At 42.3% G+C, this 23767-nt stretch overlaps 1 protein-coding gene across 1 annotated transcript; it reads right to left on the reverse strand.

Annotated features, from left to right (window-relative positions):
* Positions 1–383: 383 nt before the first annotated feature.
* Positions 384–23234, reverse strand: iffo2b (intermediate filament family orphan 2b). Its single transcript, XM_028405035.1, has 8 exons — positions 22207–23234; positions 8039–8099; positions 6355–6450; positions 5053–5223; positions 4346–4494; positions 3764–3935; positions 3545–3643; positions 384–3307 (listed from the first exon to the last, which is right to left on the reverse strand). The coding sequence occupies exons 1-8, from the start codon at positions 22680–22682 to the stop codon at positions 3074–3076; spliced, it is 1458 nt and encodes a 485-aa protein (XP_028260836.1). The 5' UTR covers positions 22683–23234; the 3' UTR covers positions 384–3073.
* Between the last annotated feature and the right edge of the window lie 533 nt (positions 23235–23767).

Genomic DNA, 23767 nt, shown 5'->3' on the forward strand with positions numbered 1-23767 from the left:
CACCTTTTATCATGTTTATGACATGTACATGTTACATAAGCACATAATCCCACTGATAAAAACCACTCGTATAAAACCCCTTTAATAGTAGTATGAAACATTCGCATCCACTAGGACCTCATTTACATCGTCACACTGTAAGTTGGTCAGATGAAGCAAACACATACCAAGGTCCCAGTAAGTGACAGCACACCATGTATCCCTGGGTTTTTAACAGCTACATGTGTTTTTTTGCGCAGCTTTTACTTGTAAGGTCTTCAATCAGGTTACATTCAACAAGGAGAGGGTTGCTACAGTGTTATTTCAACTGATAGAACTGGAACCTGCTTTAAGTAATGGAAAATAATACACTTCTCAACTCATATAAAAGTCTGCAAACGAACACCTCTGTGGTCGGCATATACAAACACTGAGAGTTAGTAGGGTTGATAGCTTGATTTACATCTTTGTCACATCACTGTACACCTTTGCTTTGGTTGGCTGGTTAGTGTGAGGGTCAGATAGCGCCATCTGTTGTTAGACCTGCTGTTCCTTGATGTTACAGCCTTAATAAATAATGTTTGATGTCACCGTTACAAAGTACAGTACCAGGAAAAGAATGGCTCTTTGTTACTTAGCAGGCTAGTTTTTATATCGACTTAAAGATAAAATGTTTTCTCTACGAGGGGCTGCTTCTCTCTTGGTCAGATATAATCGATTTGTTTTTTTTATTATTATTATGGGTAATCTGTTTGGTCAATAAATGACCAAAACATGTAGAAGAAACGTGGAATATTCCTGCAAAATTAATACAAGCTGAACACAGTTTTTGGTTAACACAAAATGATTTAAAAACAGTGAAAAATACATCTTCTGCTACATATACAATTACTTAATGATTAGGATAGACACCGTTTTGATTAAAAACATACCACACAGTCTGCATTGCAGCTTTTTAGTTCAAAATATGTTAAAAAAAAAAAAAGAACCATGTCTCCTTTTTCTCCCCACAAGCATGCTGAAACAATAAAAGGCCTGTATTTTAACATTCTGCTTCTGTAAAACTTCCAAGAAAGAAGTAGCACTTGATCATTGATCCAGCAAACCGTACATACATTATAATACAAAGGTGTGATAAAAAGATCACTTCTGTTACCATGCGTCCATCAGGTTCTGCACTAAATCCAGTGGAAGCACTGAACAGGGAAATGGTGAGACATCTTAATCTGTCACAAAAAAAGACAAATATAAACAGAAATAAAAAGGCCTCTGGGGTATTATGATCACATGCCTACAGCCCTATATGTACAATCTGACGTTTCTAGCCCCGATTCTGAAGAGACAAAGCAGGATGTGCAGGAGTGTCTGCAGTATGGCAGAGATCAGATACAACTCAATCTAAAACTACAAAATAATGAATACGAATGACATTCATATGAAACTTAAAAGGAGCAATTTGTAACATTTGTAGTTACCTACCTACATACCTACAGCAGGTGAAGAGCATAGAATAATACCTGTAGTTGGGATAGTGTCGCATCTGGGCTGCCTAACATTTAATCTGAATGAAGCTCAGACGAGTCAAATAGAGGCGAACAATGTTGATTTCCAGTGTTAGAACTAATGTTAACTGAAGTAATGAAGTTTGATGCTGCACTTGTTTCTTCTAAACTGTTATGTAAAATTTGCAAGTTATTCACGCTACCATAGCATCAGGTCTGAGTTCACATTGCTAGCATACCTTGCTATATACTGCTATGCTTGCACACAATTGAGTTGGTAATAATGCAGCAATATGTTCATTACAGTGAAAATGAATAAAACAAATGATGTCTCCACACCCATATCAGCCATATGTGGAAGCATTGTTCACTTTTGAGCTCTTGTGAATGCAGAGTATCCTTTGATGGACCTTTAAATTTGGTGCAAAGGGCCCAAGAGTCAACTGATCACATTATCGTTATTATATTATACATATTATTTTTACAATAGAACGATAATACCACAACTTTCAGAGAAAGTAACTTGTTAACTAATCTTGTTACAAATTGCCCCTTCAGTGTGAAAATGTGTCCTTTGGTTTGGTTAACAGGTAGGAGGGCATTGTTTGGATTTGATTATTGTTTGCATTTCTTCTTTTACTGCTACTGGATTTTATTGATTTCTAAATGTGTTTTCATGTGCACAAATGAAATTGCACAGGATGAAAACATCTTGTGGCATTATTTCTTCAATGAAGAATATTTCACTGTCCCCTGGCTCTGCAGCAAAGTATCTGGTAACTACTGAATATTATTGCCATAATTGGAAAATATAAGGAGGCCCTGTTCCAGATTTTACTGTTCAACAACACAAATGTCCAATACTCAAATTATTTCATACAGAAATGAGAGTTTAACTGATACATAGAAAACACCTGCTTTGCTTGGAAGGCTAATGGTTTTAAGAGAAACGAGGAAGGGTGAAAGCCAGTCCATAAATAAGGCCAGCTAAATTGCATAGAACTTGAGTAGTGCACTGATTCATCAAAAGGCTGTGCTCCTTTCCTCCGGCGACTTTGGCAACCCTGCAGAGTTCCCTCAGAAACCCCCAGACCTCCAACACCATTTGTCTTCACTTTCTGTTTCCTCGGCAGAAGACACTTAACTTTGAAAAGTTTTACTTTGGATTGCAAATACTCCACCTAGATTCAAATAATACAAAACAACCAGTGGGGGAACCAGGTTTTGACCATTTAAAATGAATATTACCATTTTTTTAAGAATGGACGTTGTTTTTTTGATAAACCAAATAAGAAGCACAATATGTACTGTATTCAATTCCTTTAGAAAAAAGGATCTTTATAGGGTAGAAAACTCTCCTCCGCCTGTTTAAAATACATCTTTTTTATCTCCTAAAACTGATGCGAAGCTCTGGACAAAGATCCAGCGAGGCAGCAGTGAGGAAGAGAGCACAGCAAAGTTTCTATATGCACTCTTTTCTCTGTGTCAAGCCAAAGACAACCCCCCCACCACCACTATCTAAACAACAGAAATGGTAAAAAAGCACCAGTTTTGGGCCTGCACCAGTGAGCAGACCGGAGACTGTATAGCCATCAACTAACAGGGACTTCGGCCTCTACGTCCTTGTCCGAAATCTCATCCTGGATCTCGTCTGTGTTCCCTGAGTCGCTGCTGGCCACAGAGCTGAAAGAAGGAGAGTTCCTGCCCCCTTTAATCATGCGCCTGCAGGTCTCCATCTGCACGTCCAGGCCTCGCTTCATGCTGCACATCTCCATGTATTCGTGCAGATGCCGGTTCATGTCACTCTTTGCTGTGGCAAGTTCCATCTGAAAGAAAATGGAGTGAGATGATGGGACAAAGCCTTCTGCTAGCATGTACCCTGAGCGAAGGTGGCAGGTCAGCGTTAAAGCACAATTTCTGAGTAAAAGGGACCATTTGTTGGCATATATGTTGCAGTATTGATGGTGGCACTGCAGCAGCTCTTTTATCTGCCGAGCAAATCCGTGCATTATTGTTACTTTAATCTTTCACAGACTAAAGTACACACACTCAGATCTGCCCACCTCGATTTGACCGATGGTCTCCTGGTACTCCTGCTCTCTGGTCTTAAATAGCGACTCTGTTTCATCAATAAGGCTGCCAAGACTTCCATCCTGGGAGTCCTTAGAGAGCAGACAGAGGCCTCATTCATCATGTATGAGTCTTACACAGCAACCGCAGCAAATGAGTGATCTAGACAATATACTGTCAAAGCATCTGAACGCAGACAGCAGGACACTCACTGGATCAGCAGCTTCCACAGCGCCATCGCCGGGGCAGGCGGTTGTGCAGTTTGTCGTGGCGATGGTGCACGGCACGTTGTAGTTTGTGAAATCCTCCCACAACAGCAGAGTCTCCTCGTTTTCTTCCCATGTCAGACTGTCGCAGTCGTCGTCGATTTCGAACGTCTCGCGCCTGGCAACAAAGGAGTTATCTGAACAATGTCTGTGTAGGACAAGGACAGGGAATGGACAGAACAGAGAGAGGGAGGAGAGCAAGTGTAACAGCCACCAGATTCAGCAGAGGTTTGCATGCAAAGAGAGAGATGGGTGGCTGGAAAACAAGAGCAGTCAAGCAATAAGCTTTTAATAATGTTCAAAGTGATACATTGCTCACATATTTATAGGTGTTAGTTGCAACACTTCATATAAACACCAGGGGGAGATGAAGGAACACATGCAGCATCAGAAAACTACTGAACTGATGTGGCGTTAATGGCATTCAGTCTTATTCAGATAAAGCAATGACTTCATTCTGCTGTGTGTGTGTGTGTGTGTGTGTGTGTGTGTGTGTGTGTGTGTGTGTGTGTGTGAGGCGTCACTTACAGCTGGTTGAGCATGCGCTTCATCTCATCTGTGATGTTGAGCGACCCGGGGACTTCCTCCTCCGAGGGGCTCGGTTCAGCATCCATCTCTGAATTCTCCTCGTCAGACACCGCCTTACGCTCTTTTCTTCTGCAGCAGGCCGTGGCACCCTGCAGACACACATGCGTATTTTCTTTGTGTGGATACATGCCTGCATTCATGTCTGATTTTGGCAAGCTCCTCCACATCCTGCTTCAAAAATTGATTCACAGATCAATGTTTATTAGCTTAAAGATAGTGTAAATTGACAAAATTTCACTGCAAATAGAGACATAATAATAACATGTGACATAAGAGAAGCCACCGGCTGGAACCACAGAGCATTGATACTTGGGCTTCGGCCAGCAATGTCGGCACAATGTGATAACCTTGTATGCAGCCAACAGTTGCCACATCAGCATTTCACTTTTCTGTGTGTGTGTGCATGTAAGATTCACTATTGTAGGTGCTCTGCATGTCTATGCTCATATGTCTGAGGGTGTATTTATTTGTGCACCTGCTCAATCCAGGGGTCAATCGGTGCACAATCAGTCGGTAACAAAAGGACACAGCAAACGACAAGGCAGCTCTAATTTCATTCGTGCTCAGTGCTTCCTTCACAGTAGAATTCATATTTCTGCTGCAGCTTGTCTGACAGACAGTGAAGCGGCGCATTGATGGATACTTGCCTTCTCTGGCAGCGACCTGGCAGGACTGACGTTGAACATCTTTGACATGTCCTCAGAGTTGCGTTGCTGAGCCACATCGCACAGTTTGGCCGTTATGTCGATGCGCCTGCAGATGTCCATGTCCACCCGCCTGGCTTTCTCCTGGATCTTGGAGTCCAGATCTGACATTTGCTGTAGGGGTGCATAGGAGGTGATTTTAGACGTGTCATTTTACTTAATGAAAACATTGACTCTATGTGACAGGCAAAGAATTTTAAGATTTTAAATGGTCGGGTTAGTCTGACTGTGATCGCATCACATCTGCTACTTGTGAGTTCTACAACTTTGTTGAGGTGCAGCAATAAAATAGTACATTTATAAGTTGTCAGTTTATATTGCATGAAAACTGATTTTGATTTGATTAAGGAAATTAACCTGTTTTTCATCACAATTTCTGTCTCAGATTCAGGAAAAATTCTTCAAAGCTTTATGTCAAATGGTAGAATTTTTCTATCTGTTGTTTCTGATGCATATTTGGTCAGGGCATAGTTTATACTTTGCAGTACATAGTGTTCTAAAGCTATTTATATCCTTATTTGTCAGTGTAATAAATATGCATATTCTGTCCAGATATGGAGCATGTGAACATAGTAGAAGCTGTAATTGGAGGACCAATCTTTTTCTCTGTCAGTCACCATAATCTGAGCCATAAAGTACAGGACGTCTAGTCACTATGAAGAATTACGTAATCTATGCCTCCAACTACTTCTACATCTTCACTTACCCGCCTCTGGACTCACACATCAGCGATGAAGTAAAGCACAGAAAATAACATGAGAAACTGACAGATGCCAAAGTGAGGATAAGCAGGAAAAACAACAGCCATATGCAAAAACACAACTGGCTATATTTATCCCTGAGTAAGCAGCAGCTGTGACTGGGCCCGCCGCAGTATATTACAACTGTATATCACACCAGAGCGGAGCTGCCGGGGAACAATACAGAGCTGCACAGAACAGGAAGTGCTCCTGATCTACAGCTGCTATTCGAGCTGTTTTCAATGAAGCCTTGTATGGACGCTTTATAGCATTACATATTATTCATGAACCCAACTGAGGAAGGAAGGAAGGAAGGGTGTGTGCTTTGCGTTATGATGCTTGGTATTATTATTATTGGACGGAAAGCAATTGTACATTCTGTGATCTCTATCATTAGAAGGCTTTAAATATGACCGTTCACACTGCACCTTAAGTATAAAAGGAAAGCTTTGTTAGACTGGAGGAAGTGTTGATGACATCACCTGTGCGGTGAACAAATACTTACATCACTCATCAGACTCTTGAAGACCACGAGCTCAGCCTTCAGTCTGTCCACCTTCTCCTTCAGCTCATCCTGGATCTCTACTGACTCCTGTGCGCTCTGATAGGCCGACACAGAGAAGGAATATCACAAATGACACAACGTTCATGAGACATGGACATTAATAACTGATAACTGATGAACAAATATTTATAACACACATTTGTGTAGATACAAGTTACACTGATAGAAAAATGAAGCTTTTAATATGTCATACTGTATCAGTTCTCACACTTAGACGCCTCTGTTTAGTTTCCTTTGCATACTTGATACACGATGCAAAGAAGTAATGTAAATGTCCTCATTTCCATGTAGGAAATAAATGTTAATACAGCTACACAGCTGGGGTTCTGAACATTTTTTATCAGGATTTAAAGTAATGTCTTTTTATGAAGATGAAAAAAACAGCACATAAAATGGATTGAACCTGTTGGCTAGCCTATCACTGCTGCCTGAGAAATGTGCTGTTTTAAATACCATTTGATGCAAAACCAACGGTTGAAGTAAAACTCAATTTGCAATAATTTTACATTTATTTTGGACATATCAGTACTAAAAGGGAAGATTCTTTGACCCATGGAGTCTGAGTATCTAAACCTTCTCTGACAGGTAGCCTCGCTCTGTGTTTAGCTAAACATCACAAGCTCAGACAACAAAATCGTCAACACACATCAACAACACGGTGGAGTGTGATGTGTAGTGGCGGCAGCTCTTATTAGAAGTTATCATGACATAGATGCTAAAAAATGGCTCAGTCTCCGGGGTCAGATTAGTTGTTTCCAAATCTACATATGAGCACCTGTAAAGTTTAATATAAAACTAGGTAACTAACTCTGTCCAGTATTATTCCATCTTTTCTTAGGTATCCATAAAATCTTCTTCTTCCATAGTTCCCATTGTTGCAGTACTTTAACAGTCAGATTTTAGGAACACACTAACAAATTGAATCTGTTCTTGAAAGAGTGCCTGTTTCCTGTATTAAGCCAGCACGTGGTAACTGTCTTCTGGCTCCCGGCCTTGAACAATAAATGGCTGTTTGCACTGAATTTACTATCTCTGAACAGATTTCCGCCTCTTCTATACACAGCCACATCTGCCTGTGTGCTCTAAAAGGTTAAAGCCCTCGGGTGGGGGGAGAGAATGGCACTCCACTTTTCTATCTGGGGGTTTCACTGACCCAGAATTGAAAGACAAACACACATGCTGTCACCTATCGATTTGCACAAAAGGAGAAAAAAAGGGAAAGACACCAACTAGCTGTGATACAAACAGCAGCTGGGATGTGTTTTGGTTGTGATGTAGCCTAAAGGTGTGACGCTTTAAATGGATTTTTACCTCTGCATCTATTTCTTTTTCTCTGAGCAGAGACATGATCGCAGGCCGATGTTCATATCTACAGCTAGGCCATCAGGCTCCTCCTGATGGGTTTGTAATGTGGTTCTGACACACACACCCTCCAGGCTGTAATTGCTGTTAGCAGAAAGCACCACACAGTAATAATCTATATGATCATACAGCATGTTGTGTCGTTGCACGTTTTCCTCATGTTTTAATTTTATGCATGTAGTCAGTGACTCTTGGCAAGACGCCTGATAGCTGTGCATGAGTGTGTTGGCTGAACATATATCATTGTTTATGTGTTCCCAACCTGCTGCAGGGATTCCACCGTGGACTCCAGCTGCTCTCGCTTGGACAGCTCCTCCTCCCATCTGCAACACAGAGCACAGAGGTGGGTCAGTTTCTGTTGGGCCTGGTCCCACGGGGCCCGCTAGACTGGGTAATGGTACTTTTGCAGGGATAATACTTCCATATCTGATTACAAAACGCCCTTCACAATGTGGGGGTCACACCCTCTTTTACCCCCCCCCCACCCGTTTAGTTTTGATCCTTTGTTTCCTGCCTCCTTTGTACGGTCATCTTTACAAACCCACTGCCTCAATAACAACTATACAGAGAAATTCAGCTCCATCCTTTTACAATCACAACAAACATTGTTAGTGAATAGTCTTTGAACCTTTGAGCCACTGCAGGGTGGGGTGTCACTGCTGCAGCCTGAGTTCCTTTATACTTGAATAATCATGAAGTGCCAGGAGGGGGAAAACCTGCCTCTCACTGGCAGCAGTTTCAATGTAAATCTCTTCTCTAACTGTGCTTATGACAGACACACTTCACAGATACGCTGCAGAGTTTGAAGCTATTGAAATGTACACATAGTTGTCAGTCACGTTTTCTTGAAGATGACGGAGGCTGAATTATTTATGTCAAGCACAATTAGTGGTTTAGCGGATTTACCAGCGATATGACATCAGTATAGAAGTGTTTTCTGACCTACAAAGAGCATGTTTGGTTCTCATTCCCAGAGTTCAAGACCATTTTCATCTAAAGGAGGTTATTGACAAAACAGCTGCTCTCAGCAAGTATCACTAAATGTTCTGAAGCCTGTCTTAGGCTAACTCCAGGACTTTATACTTAATGTAGTGAGTGTGTCTGTTGTCACTCATAGACTTAACTCTTAATGCAATAATGGTCACTGGCTGTGTTTTAACAGAAACATGACAGGCTATTGGAAACGCAAACTGTGTCGAACTAGCTGAGGAATGGGTGAAGTCGAGCCAACCTGCAGAGATGAGAAATGAAACCTGTGTGGAAAAGTTTAAAATGGCATGCGAGTGATTTTACAGATGCTTCGTCTGGATTTAGCTTAAACTGTAGTGTGAAACTGGTGCTGAATCAAGTTTGCCAAAGTCTATGCTGTTCTGTGGTTCTTACGTGCTGGTGTTTTCAGGCATTTTAATGCTGAATTTACATTGCTAACATGCTGATGTTCATAAAAATGATTGTATTTGTTTCCTGAGTAGTTTATGGATATGTCACACATGGCCGCAGGATTCTTCCCTTGTGGACCATTACTGTCTGTACAGTTTTTCAGTGAAATCAATCCACACGTGTGGAACCAGTCCACTCAGTGTCGGTGGTGCCATCCATAGAGGCGCACAGCTAGCAGTGCTAAAAATAAATGGCCAGACCCTCAGATTGGCTGCAAGCTATGATTAGCGATGCAGTTCTTGTTTCCCTTCCCTCCTGCCCTCTCTTCATATCACTCTTCTGCACCATGGCAGCTATGCATAAACAAAATCAGAAGACTATTTAATTGTGTTGCAGTATGTACGGTATGACCCACAGAGAGCTCAGCCTACTGCATCTGTCAGTTCAGCATGCTGCTGTGATGACACACTCTGGGATATGAGGTAGCAGCCATGCTGAGTCACGGGTGCTTCCCAAAAAAAAGTCAGTTTGAGGTTTTGATAAGACAAAAAAAACTCATTCAGGAATATGAAGACACAGAATCCGACATGTGACGATGAGCAACTGTGCAGGATAAAAACAGAAGGGGGTATTATGTGTGTGTGTGTGTGTGTGGGTCAGTGAGAAGATTTGTGCGCCTGTTAGTAGCACATGCCTGCCCATATATGTTTACAGAGTGTGAGAACGCTGACATATAATGACCACAACTGAATTCTGGGATGTTAGCTTTACCATGGAGAAACATAAACGAAGCCAGAAGTCACAACGAGCATCACTATAGAGATTCTCTTTCCCAACAGCAACACTGAATGTACACTGTCTAATTAGACAGAAGTATTCCTCTGGCAGGGTGTGCCAGCTCCCTGTGTGATTGAGGCCTTGCTCTAAAAATGCTGGCAGGGGTGCTTTACTGTGTCCACAACACTCAGCCTGTCTGCCGCAGGACTCTGGCTAAGGTCATTGGAGTTCACAACTGCATCACTTCCCCTGCTGACAGTCACAGCACCCGCATCACTTCCTGAAAGTCCTCAACAACTGCTTCTTTCACGGCCGAGGATGTGATGATTAAATGCTGATTGAGGGAAAGCCTCTCTCTCTCTATCAACAGTGTGTCAGGGCTTTTTATGTCATCTGTCAAAAGGTAATGGAGCCACTGAGGCAAGCAGCTGCTTCCACATTATTTGGAGCGCTTACAAATCAGCACCAGAGTAAAAATGGCTAATCTAAACAAAGCTACAGCACGGACTGTCTGCCTTCATAGCTGTGATTATGGATTTCCTGAACCTTTGGCGTGACTAAAAACGAACACACCGGGAGTCTCCTTACAAGGACAAAGACAGCAGGAGGGTTGAAGCCTGTGTCAACTCACAGACCTCTGTTTACTGCCTCGGAAAAATCTCAAACAAATAACAGATGTGTTAGCCAGCTGGAAATGGCTTCATTTTCATTCTGAGGCGGCACAATGAAATTATTGATTTTCTGTCTAAATTTCACTAATATTCTGAAAGAATTTATAATTTGTGTTTGGGAGCCACTGTACAATATATACATGCTATGATTCATATAAAGCAGTGACATGAGAGGACACTGTAGCTCAGCTCTGAAAAGAAAACCATCAAACAGACAGTTTCTCATACATTTTTTTTGTCTGTTGAACAATAGCATTCCTGCAGTGCTTGCCAGCTAACACTCCCTGACTTGTGTGGTGTGTCTGGAAGTTACGTTTGCACGCGAGCTGCCTTGATGTTTTCCCATTGCTGCGCCTGAGGACACAATGCAATGTTAACACAGCATCCAAATCACTTTCTTTCGCTCCAACCTTCTCGTGCTTGATTGTTTTCAGTGATAGCTGTCACTGTGTGAGTTTAATTGCACTCCTCGTGATTTATTGCTGAAGTTTGATTGATCTCAGAATGATAGGAGGTGGCTGTCAATGATTTGTTATTATTCTAAATGTTTATAGGTTGTTTGAATTCCAAAGGCCAAATGGCATGACCACCACACTGTTATGCAACAGGCAGTAAAACCCTGAAAGGAGCATGGGGAAAAACTTTGAGGTGTGGTTAAATATCATACCGCAAAGCCTCGGTTGCTCATTGCAAATAAAAGTTTGAGTCAGACAACACCCAAACTATATGATTTGCTGGAAAGTGTTAGTAAGAGTGGAAGCTCTTTGTAATCAGACAGCAAATTACAAGCTCAAACGCAGATCCTGCGTATTACAGCAGATGTTCACAAACACCTGTTTTCATTTCAGGTGTTAAAATTGTGGCAATGCTCCTTTGTCCTGATCCACTCAATGTTTTCATGTCTGTGACTTTTGGATAGTTTGACAATGTGTGTGTGTTAATTCACCATGTGCAGATGTTGTAATATGAATATACACTGTATTGTAGTCTAGTTTACACAGCATGCATACATAAAACAATGTCCTACTGTTGAGAAGACTGAACTTGCTAAGACATTTACATATATGTCAGTGCAGTGGTCAGCACTGTTGCCTCAACACCAGGAAGGTTCCTGGTTCGATTCTGATTGGGGAGTTTGCATGTTCTCCCTGTACCTGCGTGGGTTCTCTTTGGGTGCTCTGGCTTCCTCCCACATTCTAAAGACATGTTTAGGTTAATTGGTGATTCTAAATTGCCCGTAGGTGTGCTTGTGAGTGTGAATGGTTGTTTGTCTGTGTGTTGCCCTGTGATGGACTGGTGACCTGTCCAGGGTGTACCCCGCCTCTCACCCGAAGTCAGCCCCCGGTGACCCTGCACTGCAGGCTAATAGCGGGTTAATAGATGATGGAAGGATGAACATAGCAACATAACTTCTCTTTATGAGTTAACTGCACTTTGTTTGAGACAGACATCTGACCTTTGCTATGGTTAGAGGCATTTTATTATGATGAAATAAACCAGCCAATGTGATCGCTATAACAACGAAACCTGGGAAATCTGCCAGCATTCTGGTTTCGTTTCTTATATACGTAGTTTAATGTGCTGGGCAGACTAACAAAAATGTTTTAACTTCATACTCATACTAAGTAAGTTTCAAACTACTTGCTTAAACCAGATAATAATATTACCTATTTGCTAATTTATTATATTAGTAATGCTTACATTACATTTTTCTTGGCAGAACCGATGTAAAGCAAATCTTACTCTAGACACAATTAAGAGAATTTATGTCTCTGTGACGATGAATCCTAATGGAGCTGCATAGTAAAACAGGAAGTGTTGTATGATAACGGGGGGATCAATACATCAGGCTACATGCAGGACAAACACTTCCACTCAGCCGAGCTGCTGGTATGAAATGAGGCCACCGATAAATCAAAGAGTCCACAGCTGCGTGTGAGTCCTCCCATACAGCTCTATAGGTGTGTGTGTATATAGTCTTCTTTTCTGTGGGGCTGAAGTTCCAATAATCCTGCCTGTAAAGGAGGAGCCTGCTGGGAAGATGCATCTGTGGCACAGACATGTGAAATAGTGAGAAAAGTATGGCTTTTACTGACCATGACTATAGTAGGTCATCGATTAGACATCATGACAAGCTGTAATCTATAGCCTCCTCCAGACTGCACATCCACATGAGACATGTGTGGCCTGTTAATGAAGCAGTCGTGTGAGAGCGAGCTCGGGAGCCGAACGTCTGCTCTTTGCTGACGAGACAGCATCCCAAGGTCAACACTACTACCTCCTGTGACTTCTTTTTAATCTCCATAACTCACACAAACATTTGTCCTGCATCAACGCAGCTTCTCAAATCATTTTGCTCCCATGGAAACCGTGTCTGTGGCCTGCATCTGATGTACATGCTGATTAATTCCTGCTTCATTCAATCATGTAAACTGTGCACACAGAGGACCATCCTTCACTGACAGATGACTCTTCTGCTTTCCGCTCCACGAACATCGTCAGACTTAAATATAGCCTTCCTGAACCAGACTGGACACAGACACCACAGGGAGGAATGTCGGTGTTGCTAAGGGCCTTTTCTCAACGCATCATTATTACCAGCCCTCAGGGAACAAGCAGATTTTGCTAGTAGCTCTAACATGTGTAAAATAAGTGGACAGTTTCATTTTTTATTTATATTTTTGATGCATATTTTACTACTGTAAATATATATTTATATTTTTTGGGCATATGTATATATGCAGAAAAGAATATTGTCCGTATTGAACATCCATCAAGTTAAAATAGAAAGACATGTATGTTACAAGGCTGACCCAGCCGTGCAGACAGCTGTGATGATGCTGCGTTAGACAACAGGACTGCTGAGTGCCAGTGTAACATGTTCATAACGCTAATGCTAGCATATTTTTTTTAGCAGGCGTTATGTTTACCATGTGCTAATGGTTTAATTTGTGCTGCAGCTGAAACAAGTTCCATCACTTCAATCACTTACTGGTTGTCGGTATATGCAACTGCATCAACTTTGAAAGGCATTTCATAGTGTACCCGCTGATAACACCCCGTGTATTAAACATAAACAGAAGTTCCAAACTAATTCACATTTGCACATTTGTCTTGGTGTCAAAAACATTATATTACATTTATGTTTCACTGCTGTAAAAACGAAACCCAGCCCAGAACAGACCTCCTATGACTTATATGACAATACTCTGAGCTCTGTCCTTATGTTCGACCTTAAGGATGTGAAATTTTACAGTGACCAAAAAAGGTCAGTATTGCTGACGTCCTAAAATACCAGTCTTTCCCTCCTGTCTCGTTATCAGCCTGCACAGCTTGTCTTAATCTAAAGCCTTTAAAAGTTTCCTGGGGATTATCTCTCTCTGAGTATTTTCCTTTTTATGAGATGCTGTACAGTCACCAGGGAGGAAATAGCTACAGCTTTGATCACAATCTGGGAGGTTTAGGAGCAATGCATTCCTCCGAGTGATTCAACTTCTGAATGATACTGACGGGGTTTGAGGCTACATGAAGAAAACCTATTTATTCAATGTTTTTTTTTCTGTTTGCTTCTGTGATTTTTATTTAATAAAAAAACAACAACTATATATTGAATTATTAAAAAAGCATCCTTGCTTTAGTGTTGGCTGTTGGTTTTTATGTACTCTATCTGAACCTCCATTTGGCTCATACACTAATTTTCACATTTTTTTCCACTTAGCACTTGTTTAAATGTTTTCTGATTTGTATATTTTTTTTAAATTTCCCTTAATATGGAAAATATTTAACCCTTATTCACAACAAGGCCACTGTTTAAGAGTTAAAACAATTGATGTAGCATTTAGCAGTTATTTAATCACTGCACCGTGGCTGTAATGGGCTGTAATCGGATAATGAATTGACAAAATGATAAATATATCATCTTGCCATTATTTGCATGAATAATAAATAATGACTAAGAAGCCAAAGCTCGACCTGTTGAACCAGTTTGGATAAAATAACATTAATGAAGGAGGTGCTGGAGATACTGTGAGGTTGATGAATGTTCGCTGTCTAAAACCAGACATCTACCTCTTCATTAAAGTCTGTGTAAGAGCTGCATGTATCCACACACTTAAAGCTTCTATAAGATTTGTTTGTGTCATGACTCATTCAACCTATATTTCATATAAGCTATACATAAGCTACTGTATATCCCCGCTTGGTGGGATGACTTTTCAAAAACATTAGAGCTGCAGATTCAGGCGGATCAATGTTAACAAACACCAGCAGAACATTAAAAATCATTTGTAATTGACACTAATTAAAGCTGAATGGTGGGTTTGGTAGAACAACACTGGATCCTCCCTCATATGGAGCCGGTGTTGTAACATGTCTAATCCTCCGACCTGACTTGGCCCCACAACATTGCCACAGTGACTTCCTGACAATATAGGTGTGAGCTCGACTTGTTTGCACCACACACATCCATTATCTAATTGCTTAACTTCCAAATCCAGCCCCTTTTTCTATGGCCTCAGGGATCCTGCTGTCAGGAACACATCACAGGTAATTACCAGCAGTTTTCAGCTTGGTATGACCTCAGAGCACACTGAAAAAAAAAGATAATTGCTTTCAAAGTGTTTATAATGGCAGTGATTGGTCAAACTGTAGAGACATGCAACGATGTTAGCACTGAGAAAACACCCAAATGTAATAGTTTATGTTTATAATGGCTGGTTGGCAGTTACGTGTCTTTGCTGAAAGAACGGGGAGGGAGGCTTTCTGCCAGGAGTTTCATAATAAGCTCCACTGATACTGGATTTTCAGGGATGATGTTGTTGAAGACAAGCTAATATGCAGGGAAATTACCAAGGTGTTAAAAAATAACTGTGTGTGTATCACTGTACAATCCTCAACACGCTAATCCACTTTGCAGATCAGAGGCCTCTAAGTGGACTTTGAAGAAGCAGGGACACTTATGCATCCATGTCTGCAGACATGGAAAGTTATAAATCAGGGGGCATTGGGGTCACTGCCCGACTTGACAGCAATCTATTTCACTAATGAAAGCATGACTTGGCTTCACCATGATCTGCCCAGTAGCTGTTAAACATACTGTTGTGCAGTCAGAGTCTGTTCTAAAGCTAACCTAGCCTCATCAAATACAAATTTGTAAAATAATAAGCATGTTATCCATACCCAGTCAGATGACAGATGATACAGTTTTAAACTCAAGCGTCCGCTCCAAATGGCAGCAGTGATGGAGTCAGATTTCTGTCAACAGGTGAGAGGACTTTGTATCAAAGTGCTTAGTTGAGAATATTCTGGTTTTTAAATCTTCTAAATATCATGTTAATAGGTAACCTGATAATGTCTGTGAGCTAGAGTCTGTCAGATGAAGGTGGCATCATCTGAAGGGAGCACACAGCTGCAATATGCAATAAAAGCATGGCAGCATTCCGGGAAAGTTGTAATGATCTAAAGATCTGCTTGTATGATTATCAAATTTTATTACACATTTATTGCATAATGTCTGGTATAATCATTACCACACATGAGATTATCCATCACACAGATATATCCCTTTGAAGATAACATCTGTGGCTTAATATCTCCCAGCAAAATACCAACTGGCCTGTCCTGATGCCCAAAAATCATTTCTTTTACTGTCGGCTCTTCTCACGAACAGAACAAAATGACAAGGACTCATCTGTCTCTGAGCATTGTGCAGGAGAGCGTGTGACAGAGTGCCGTGACAAAAATCAGTTTTCCCTGCAGTCTTCATATTCTACGCTGCAAAGTGGCCCCACCCCACACCCTACACAACTCAACACTGCACAGTAAAGTTGTTCCTCTGTTCCTCTTTGATTCAATTCATTATACTACTGGGCTTCCGGCTATTGACTTAACATACACAAACTGTTAAGACATAACTTGTAAAAACACTTCACTGAAGAAAGATAGCCTCTCAGTCTTCGAATAGGGGGGCTTGAGTTGGATGCATTGCTTGACAAATGACATGGATTTGTGAGACTCTTTGCAAATGCATCAGAATAAGAACACAAACAACAGCCTGCAAGTCCGGGCCATGTTTGGGTGGAGCTGCACTGAGAGTGACACCACATTACAGAAGAAAAGAAGATGAAGATGTTCACTTCTGGCACAAATCCCTCACTGTCCAGGGTGTGTACAGTGAAATTATGTGGCACATAATAGAGCTATGAGACATCACCGGTAGACAAACACCTTTTGTACCTCTGGGTACACACACCTGGAGGACAGACCCCACTGCGGCTCTATTCACAACAGCATAATATATTTGTTGACCACAATTAACCGTGTAAAACAAACTGGAAAAGCTAGGAAATAAACCACCGACCTGCACACAGTGACTGCTGTGTTACAGGTGTACCGGCCTTCTATTGCAGAGGAATGTTTTTGTTTTGATTATCCTGGAAGTGGACTACTTTTTGGACGTTTGAATGGTACTGATCTGCAAGGAAAAACTGCCATTACAGCCATTCTTGGGAAATCTCTAGCAACTATATTAAACTGCAGCTCTACATGCTGAGTATGAGGGAGAGGAGGAGATTTGAAGCTGTTAAAAAATGTCCTAATTTTGTGCTGTTCAAGCCAACTGAGGGCTCTGATGGACAGGATGACGTGGCGATGATGAAACAACATAACACGTAGCTAGACACCTTTACAGAAAACAAACCATTTCTCTACTTAATAAGCAGATGTTTTGACCTGGTCATTGCTGATAGCCCATATAGGTACATTAAAAGAGAGGTTGTGGTCACAGATTCCATGAAATTTACATTTAGACATGTGGTCTGCACTTGAAGGTTGAGTGTGTAGGGGCACAGGGACAGATTTAACACCGCTGTCAGGACTCTCACATACCATCTCCTGATCTGGCACATGTACGACATTATTTACTGCCTGAAGACGTGTGTGTGTGTGTGTGTGTGTGTGTGTTTGGCAAAACATGTCCTCTGGAGTAACACGCTTTTGAAATACGGACATTATTAAGTCCACATGCTGCATCAGCAGATCTAGGCCTTTAGGAAAAAAAGTTTTCACACTGAGAAGGTCTGAATAGAAAGACACTTGTGAAATCATTAGGTGTAAATAAAGAAAATAAATACAGACTTAACAAACAGTGTTGCCAAGGAGACTGAGTGGTGCTTTTTCCAAAACAATCCAGCAGGTACTGCTCCTGTGCAGTCAGTGCTCTCTTTCTTTAGAGTCAGTGCTTCAGACAGGTGCATTCCTGCACCCTTAAATATGGCAGTGCGCCACTGCTCTCAGCTGTATCGATAACCATGAATAATCAACCACAGCTGCACAGCATAGCAGCTCCAGACACGGGCACCAGAAGAACAGAATCAAAGAAAGTACACAGGAGAAACACCACTATTACAGGGTTCTACTGCCTGTTCATGTGGAACCCTTAAACAACTAGCTTACCAGGTAAGTAATCCCACAAACAACACAACCAGTAAGGTACTACTGCATTTTTACCCCACTGTCTGTGGCTCTGTGACCATAAAATAAATCTTTGAAATCTGAAGTTAGTGAAAAGGCAAGAGAGTAAAATGAAGGATTCTTTAGGGTCTGCTGAAACAAACAGTACAGGTCTGTGAGGGGATGACACACACAAAATGAGTTCTTAAATCTATGCAAGGAAGCAGCCTATAATCCTAGAGGCAACAATTTGCAGAAAAAATAACATGTTGTGAGCTCAAGCACAGACAGGAAGCAAGAGAGAAACAATATAGACTCTAATCTGGAGCTCAATGGTCTTAGCGAACTGAGTCTCTCTCCCTCGGTCTCAGCAGCAGGAAGTCTTCCACTTCGAGAGGCCCCAGTTCAGAGCAGCGGCTGCGTGCCAGGATATGGTGCAGGGCTGACTGGGTGCTGGAGCCTCAGTGCTAGGTGACGGCTTAAAGAAAATCCCTCTCCTGAATAGACGGCCTGGATTATAAGCAGGGCAGGTCAGCACCAAAGGCACCCAGACAGAGGCTGAAGGGCTCATGAGTGCAGCGTGCTACTGTTCATGGAGAAATATGACATTTAAAACACAACGCAGGAGTCACCTCACCCTGTAATTAGTTAAAGATCATTTCTAAGACAAGCAAAAAAACCCTACTTTCAAATGAGAGGCTTACTGCAAAAACTGAGATCAAAACCTCTCTGCTGAATTCCCATTGATCCACACATGGCTAAATTCAGATGCGTGTGAATTATTCATGCAGGAAGAACATGCCCAGGAGGCACAGAGACTGCTTTGGATCACTATATGTTCTGTATCACCCACAGTGAGATCCAGCAGGACAGTTGTTTGGCCTCTCCTCAGTGATGGACTGGACAGCCAATTAGGAAAGGGCACCGCAGTGGTGGGGCTCTCCAGTCTGTCAGCGACTTCAGGTCTGAAGTGACCAAAGCACTGCAGTGTGCACCTAAAAGTTCTTAAAATACTGCAAACTATTCTGCTCAGTCTTTCCTGCTTCTTACACTCTTTTAAATTACAGTTCTTTAACAGCCTATTAGCACATTATTTACACTGTTAAATATATATGTCATCTTTGAGTCCCTATCTCGTCTCCCTGTGCAGTAATCTGCATAATAGCTCCAGCCGTCTGCACGAGAAACAAGATAACATGCAAATTTTTAAACAAATGTGCACTTAGCTTATCGGCCCATAAAGGAAACTGTTATAGAGCAGCAGGACACAGTTACTGTCCTTAGTTAGCATGGGGTGTGATGTCAGCTGTCAAATGTGTTCATCAATGTCAGCCACTGTTTTCATGGCCTTTTAAGCATTGTCGCATGCCTGTGGCAATTACTGGTGGAGCCTCACTGATCCCTGAGTGATACATTTCACGGTGAAGCAGGAGGAGTGAAATAAAAACAGTGTGAATGAGGCCACTGTCAATGACCTCACCCATCTTCCTCTGCACGCTCGTTTGTCAGGGTGAGAAGTACGTAACCTCACAGACAGTCCAGACCCTGTGGCACTAAGTTGATGTTCATATACGCTGGTGGTCTGATTTATTAGGCCTGTCCTTGGACCTAGTTTGTGTGTGTGAGAGAGGGGACACAATAAACAAAACACTGTTCTGAAAATGAATAATCTGATAGATTAGTTCAGCATGTGGATAAAATCCCCAAAAAGGAGCTTTTTAAGATCCACAATGAAAGAACTCTTTTGAACTCTTAACCAAAAGGATATTACCTCATGGAAAGCCAAGATTTTTGGAATATAACTAAGGTCGATCACACATTTTCACAGTTATTTATGGACAGTGTAACCCTTGTGTCTGGTCTGTATGACAAAACTGCAGGCAACTCTCTATCTTTGTAAAGAATGTCTTAAAAAAAATGATCTAACAGGAATGAAATGTTCCTTTTTTCTTGGCTGAGGGATTATCCTTCACTCCCAGAACCTCCTATAAAACTCATGATGATGAATTAGAGGAAAAGTGTCTCTGTCCCTCTGCTCGGAAGTGGTTGCAAAACTAAATGTTTTTAAATGACTTGGAGGCGCAGGCATCTGATACTGACAACTTGTGATCAATGATTGTTGATTGATTCTCCTCGGTTTGGAGTGAACCACTTCATAGCTCATCAATGATGCTGTTTTTTATAAAGCTGTATAGTTTTGGTAAATATTTTAACCATTAATCGTGTTTTTCATGCAGTTTTACCTCTCGGGAAAAAAACAATAAAAATGCAGAATGACATGAAGTAAACAAGTTCATGATACGATTGCAAGTGACCAACTCAGAAACAGGCCAATGGGCCATTTATCTCCTCGTGTGTGTCCACACTCGTAAACCTTTAATAAATCACCATGGCTGTGTGGGAGCACTGGTGAGGTGGAGTGAGGGAGGGGAGGCCTCCGTCGGGAATGAGGATGCCTTACAAAGCAGTCTGTATGACAGAGAGCGGAGCAGAGGGGTGGAGGGGCTGTAGAAGGGTGGAGTGAAGGAATGGCTAAACACAAAGAGAACAGAACAGAAAGGGCATGGCGGGATGGGGCTCGGGGATTGAATGCTGAAACGTGACTGTAGTAAAGAGATTTTAGACTGGGAGACAGAGACAGAGAGAGAGACACCGGGCAGTGAACTCTGCGGTGATGCAATTATTGAGCTGAGAGAATGGGAGGAACGAGGCAGGAAAACAGATTGATTACTGTGATTATTGGCGAATAAAAAAGGCAAGGGATGTGTCTTATTTCTCACATTTCCAGATGTGAAAAGAGTTCATGTGTCACTGGTGACGGCTATTAACACAAAAGTAGGGACAAGTATTTTCACTATTTGGAGGCAAAATAATTCAAACCTCTAATTAGAAAACATCACAAGTGGCTGCTTCAATGATGAATAAGGCAAAGTCTATTTTAGAAATCCAGATTTTGGTTAACAGCTGCAGGCGTTTTTAATTTTGGCAGCCATCCCGGTCCTTTCCATTCATCTTGTAGAGCAGAAATGCACAAAAAAGGATACATGCTGGTGGTTACAGGGTGGAGAATGACTGGACAGGAGGAGTGGGAGAGCACACATTCTGTGTCACTGAGTCAGTGTGCTCATAGGGAAGTCTGCATTTGTCATGGGCGACCTCACCGAGCAGACAGAAGTCTGTTAACATGCCTCTCCGCTTAAATCATGACGGCTCACAGAAGCAACGCGGTGTGCTTGGCGTGTCTCCATCCTGTAGCCAGGCCAAGCCGGCCAGCAGTGACGTAGGTTCAGCCGGGGACGCTGCAGTGAGTCCTCAAGGAAACACAGTTAGCAGCAACAATTGGTGGAGGCTGAGCCATGCAAAGGAATTTCCTCCGAAGCCTGAGAGAAACAGGATCACCTCATTTCACCATAAAGGTCTTTGTCTAAGTAAAAACTGCCGTCCTGCATGTGAAATAGTATCTCAGGCGTAACTCTATCACTGTGAATGCTGTCATAACTCCCTCTATGATGTGAAAGGGGCAACACAAGCCAATCACATCCAGAAGAAAAGTCACACTGAGGAAGGGTTAATATCACAGCTGCTTCACCACAACTCCAGACAACTCTTTTATACATTGATTAATCTAATGATTATTCTGCAAAAACATTTATTGATATAAACAAAAACATGAGAGAATATGAAGAGTTAATATTCTGTCTATAGGCTGGTGCTTTGTTACTCAATTTAAGACATGTGATGTGAGAAGAATTTATCTTCAAGAGCATTATTGATTACATGCCGTCATTTAACACAGATCTGCATCACAATAACTGACTGCCTTTTAACTTCTCTACATTCAAAGGATAAAACCTTTAACTATTGGTATGAGAGACTGCAGAGTGGACTGTAATGAAGAATTAATTTCAAATCACAGTTTACTGTGTGGTGGGTCCTCCTGTGTCCCTGTGACAGTGATGTGGACCTTTAAGTTCTGGTCCACATTAGCAGCCACTCATGGCCTTGCTGCTCCCCTGCAAATGATAAGCTGCCTGACACAGTTGTAGTCGTGCTACCACATAAAAACAGGCCTTAAGTTGTCGGTCTTCTAGTCACAAAGTAACACATGAACCTGCACAGAAACTCTGTTTTCACAGGAGTTGACTTGACTCACTTTTTCTTGTAGTCGTCCCTCTCCCGCTTCACTTTGGCCAACACGTTGTACAGAGCCCTGAGTTCAGGGGTGATGGTGTCAATTTGTACCCCAACCCCATCCGGATGTGTCCACGTCACCCCGGGCCCGTGCAGGGTCTCAAAGCGCTCCCCTTGTCTCCGGACGTGGGTGAAACTCCAGATGGTGCCCGGCAGTCTGGACTCCGGACCGTCCGTCTGCACGGCGACTTCTCGGGCGTAAAGGTGGCGGTACTGCGTTCTCTGCAGCGCCTGCTGCAGCTGGCTCTCCAGCAGTTTGTTTCTCCTCTCTAGTTCGTGGACTTTGGCAAGAAAGCATCGGAATCGCAGGTTGAGGGTCTTGAGTACATGGATGTTGGAGCCCAGGTCGTTTCGCAGGGCGCTGGTCACCGCGCCCGACCCTGACGGGACGTTGCAGACCGGACCGGGCGGAGTGTCAGAGAAAAACAGCGAGTTCATGTTGATAAACAACCAAAACCGATAATCCAGCTATATGGCTCTGTCTGTTCTGAAGGCAACAACAAAACCTGTTGTTGTTTTTTATCTGTACATATTCCTTCTTTCCCACGGGACGAGTTTCTCTTTACAATGCAGATGCTGAGAGTGGCTGAGCGGCTGGAGAGGGGGTGACCATGATTGTCCCTGCTGGATGTTTACCCCAAAACACTCACATCAACTCCTTCAGCATCCAAAGCAAACAATACACCCAAAAAGTCCCAGGCTGAGAGGCACAGAGGGCATCATCTCCTGAAGCGGGTTTGACGCAGACCGCAATAATCTCCGGCAGCAGAGGCAGCAGCAGCAGCACTTCCCGTCACCCTCATCTCTGCCTTTGCTTTGTCAGGAGCTGCTGATGCTGTGCGGGTTCATATAGCCAGCCAGCAAGAAGAAGAAGAAGAGAGAGAGATGGTCCACCTTCTTTATCATCCCCCGTTCACTGTGGCTCTATCCGGTCTCCATGTGGTGCGGTGTGGCATGATGCAGCGCCGCAGAGCCCGGCCTCTCCGTGGATCATGTTGCAAAGTGCTAAACTAGGCACTATCACCTATACCAGCCCCTCCCACCCGCCTGTCTCCCTCCCTCCCCTCCCTCTCCTTGTCTCTCATATACTCAGGGACCACAAACTAGCTGGGGGCACAAACATAAGCCTGATTAATAGGATGAAGTAGAGATAAAAACAATAACACTTTATCTAAGCATATTAAGCATTTTTCTCTGACCCACTCTTTACCATTTGTGTTATTTTTAAGCTCAATATCTGCACTGGCCTCAGTTTTGTCTGTCATTGGCTTTTCTTGTCATAGCTTGCCTTGTTTTGTCTCAACTTGTCTAGGCTTGTCTGTGGGTATACTGGCATTACCATGGTAATATTTGTTTTCCTATAGATGGCAAGGCATTTATTAAGATTAGGATTAAGATTAAGAAGACAATTATTTCTCCCACAATGGGGAAATCATGTTGTTGCAACCGCAATGTAGGATACAGTAGCAATATGGTCATTATGTGAAAGATGATATGATACAAGTGGATGTGTTGTAGATCTG

This window comes from Parambassis ranga, chromosome 5 (genome assembly GCF_900634625.1).
Source record: "Parambassis ranga chromosome 5, fParRan2.1, whole genome shotgun sequence".
NCBI lineage: Eukaryota > Metazoa > Chordata > Actinopteri > Ambassidae > Parambassis > Parambassis ranga.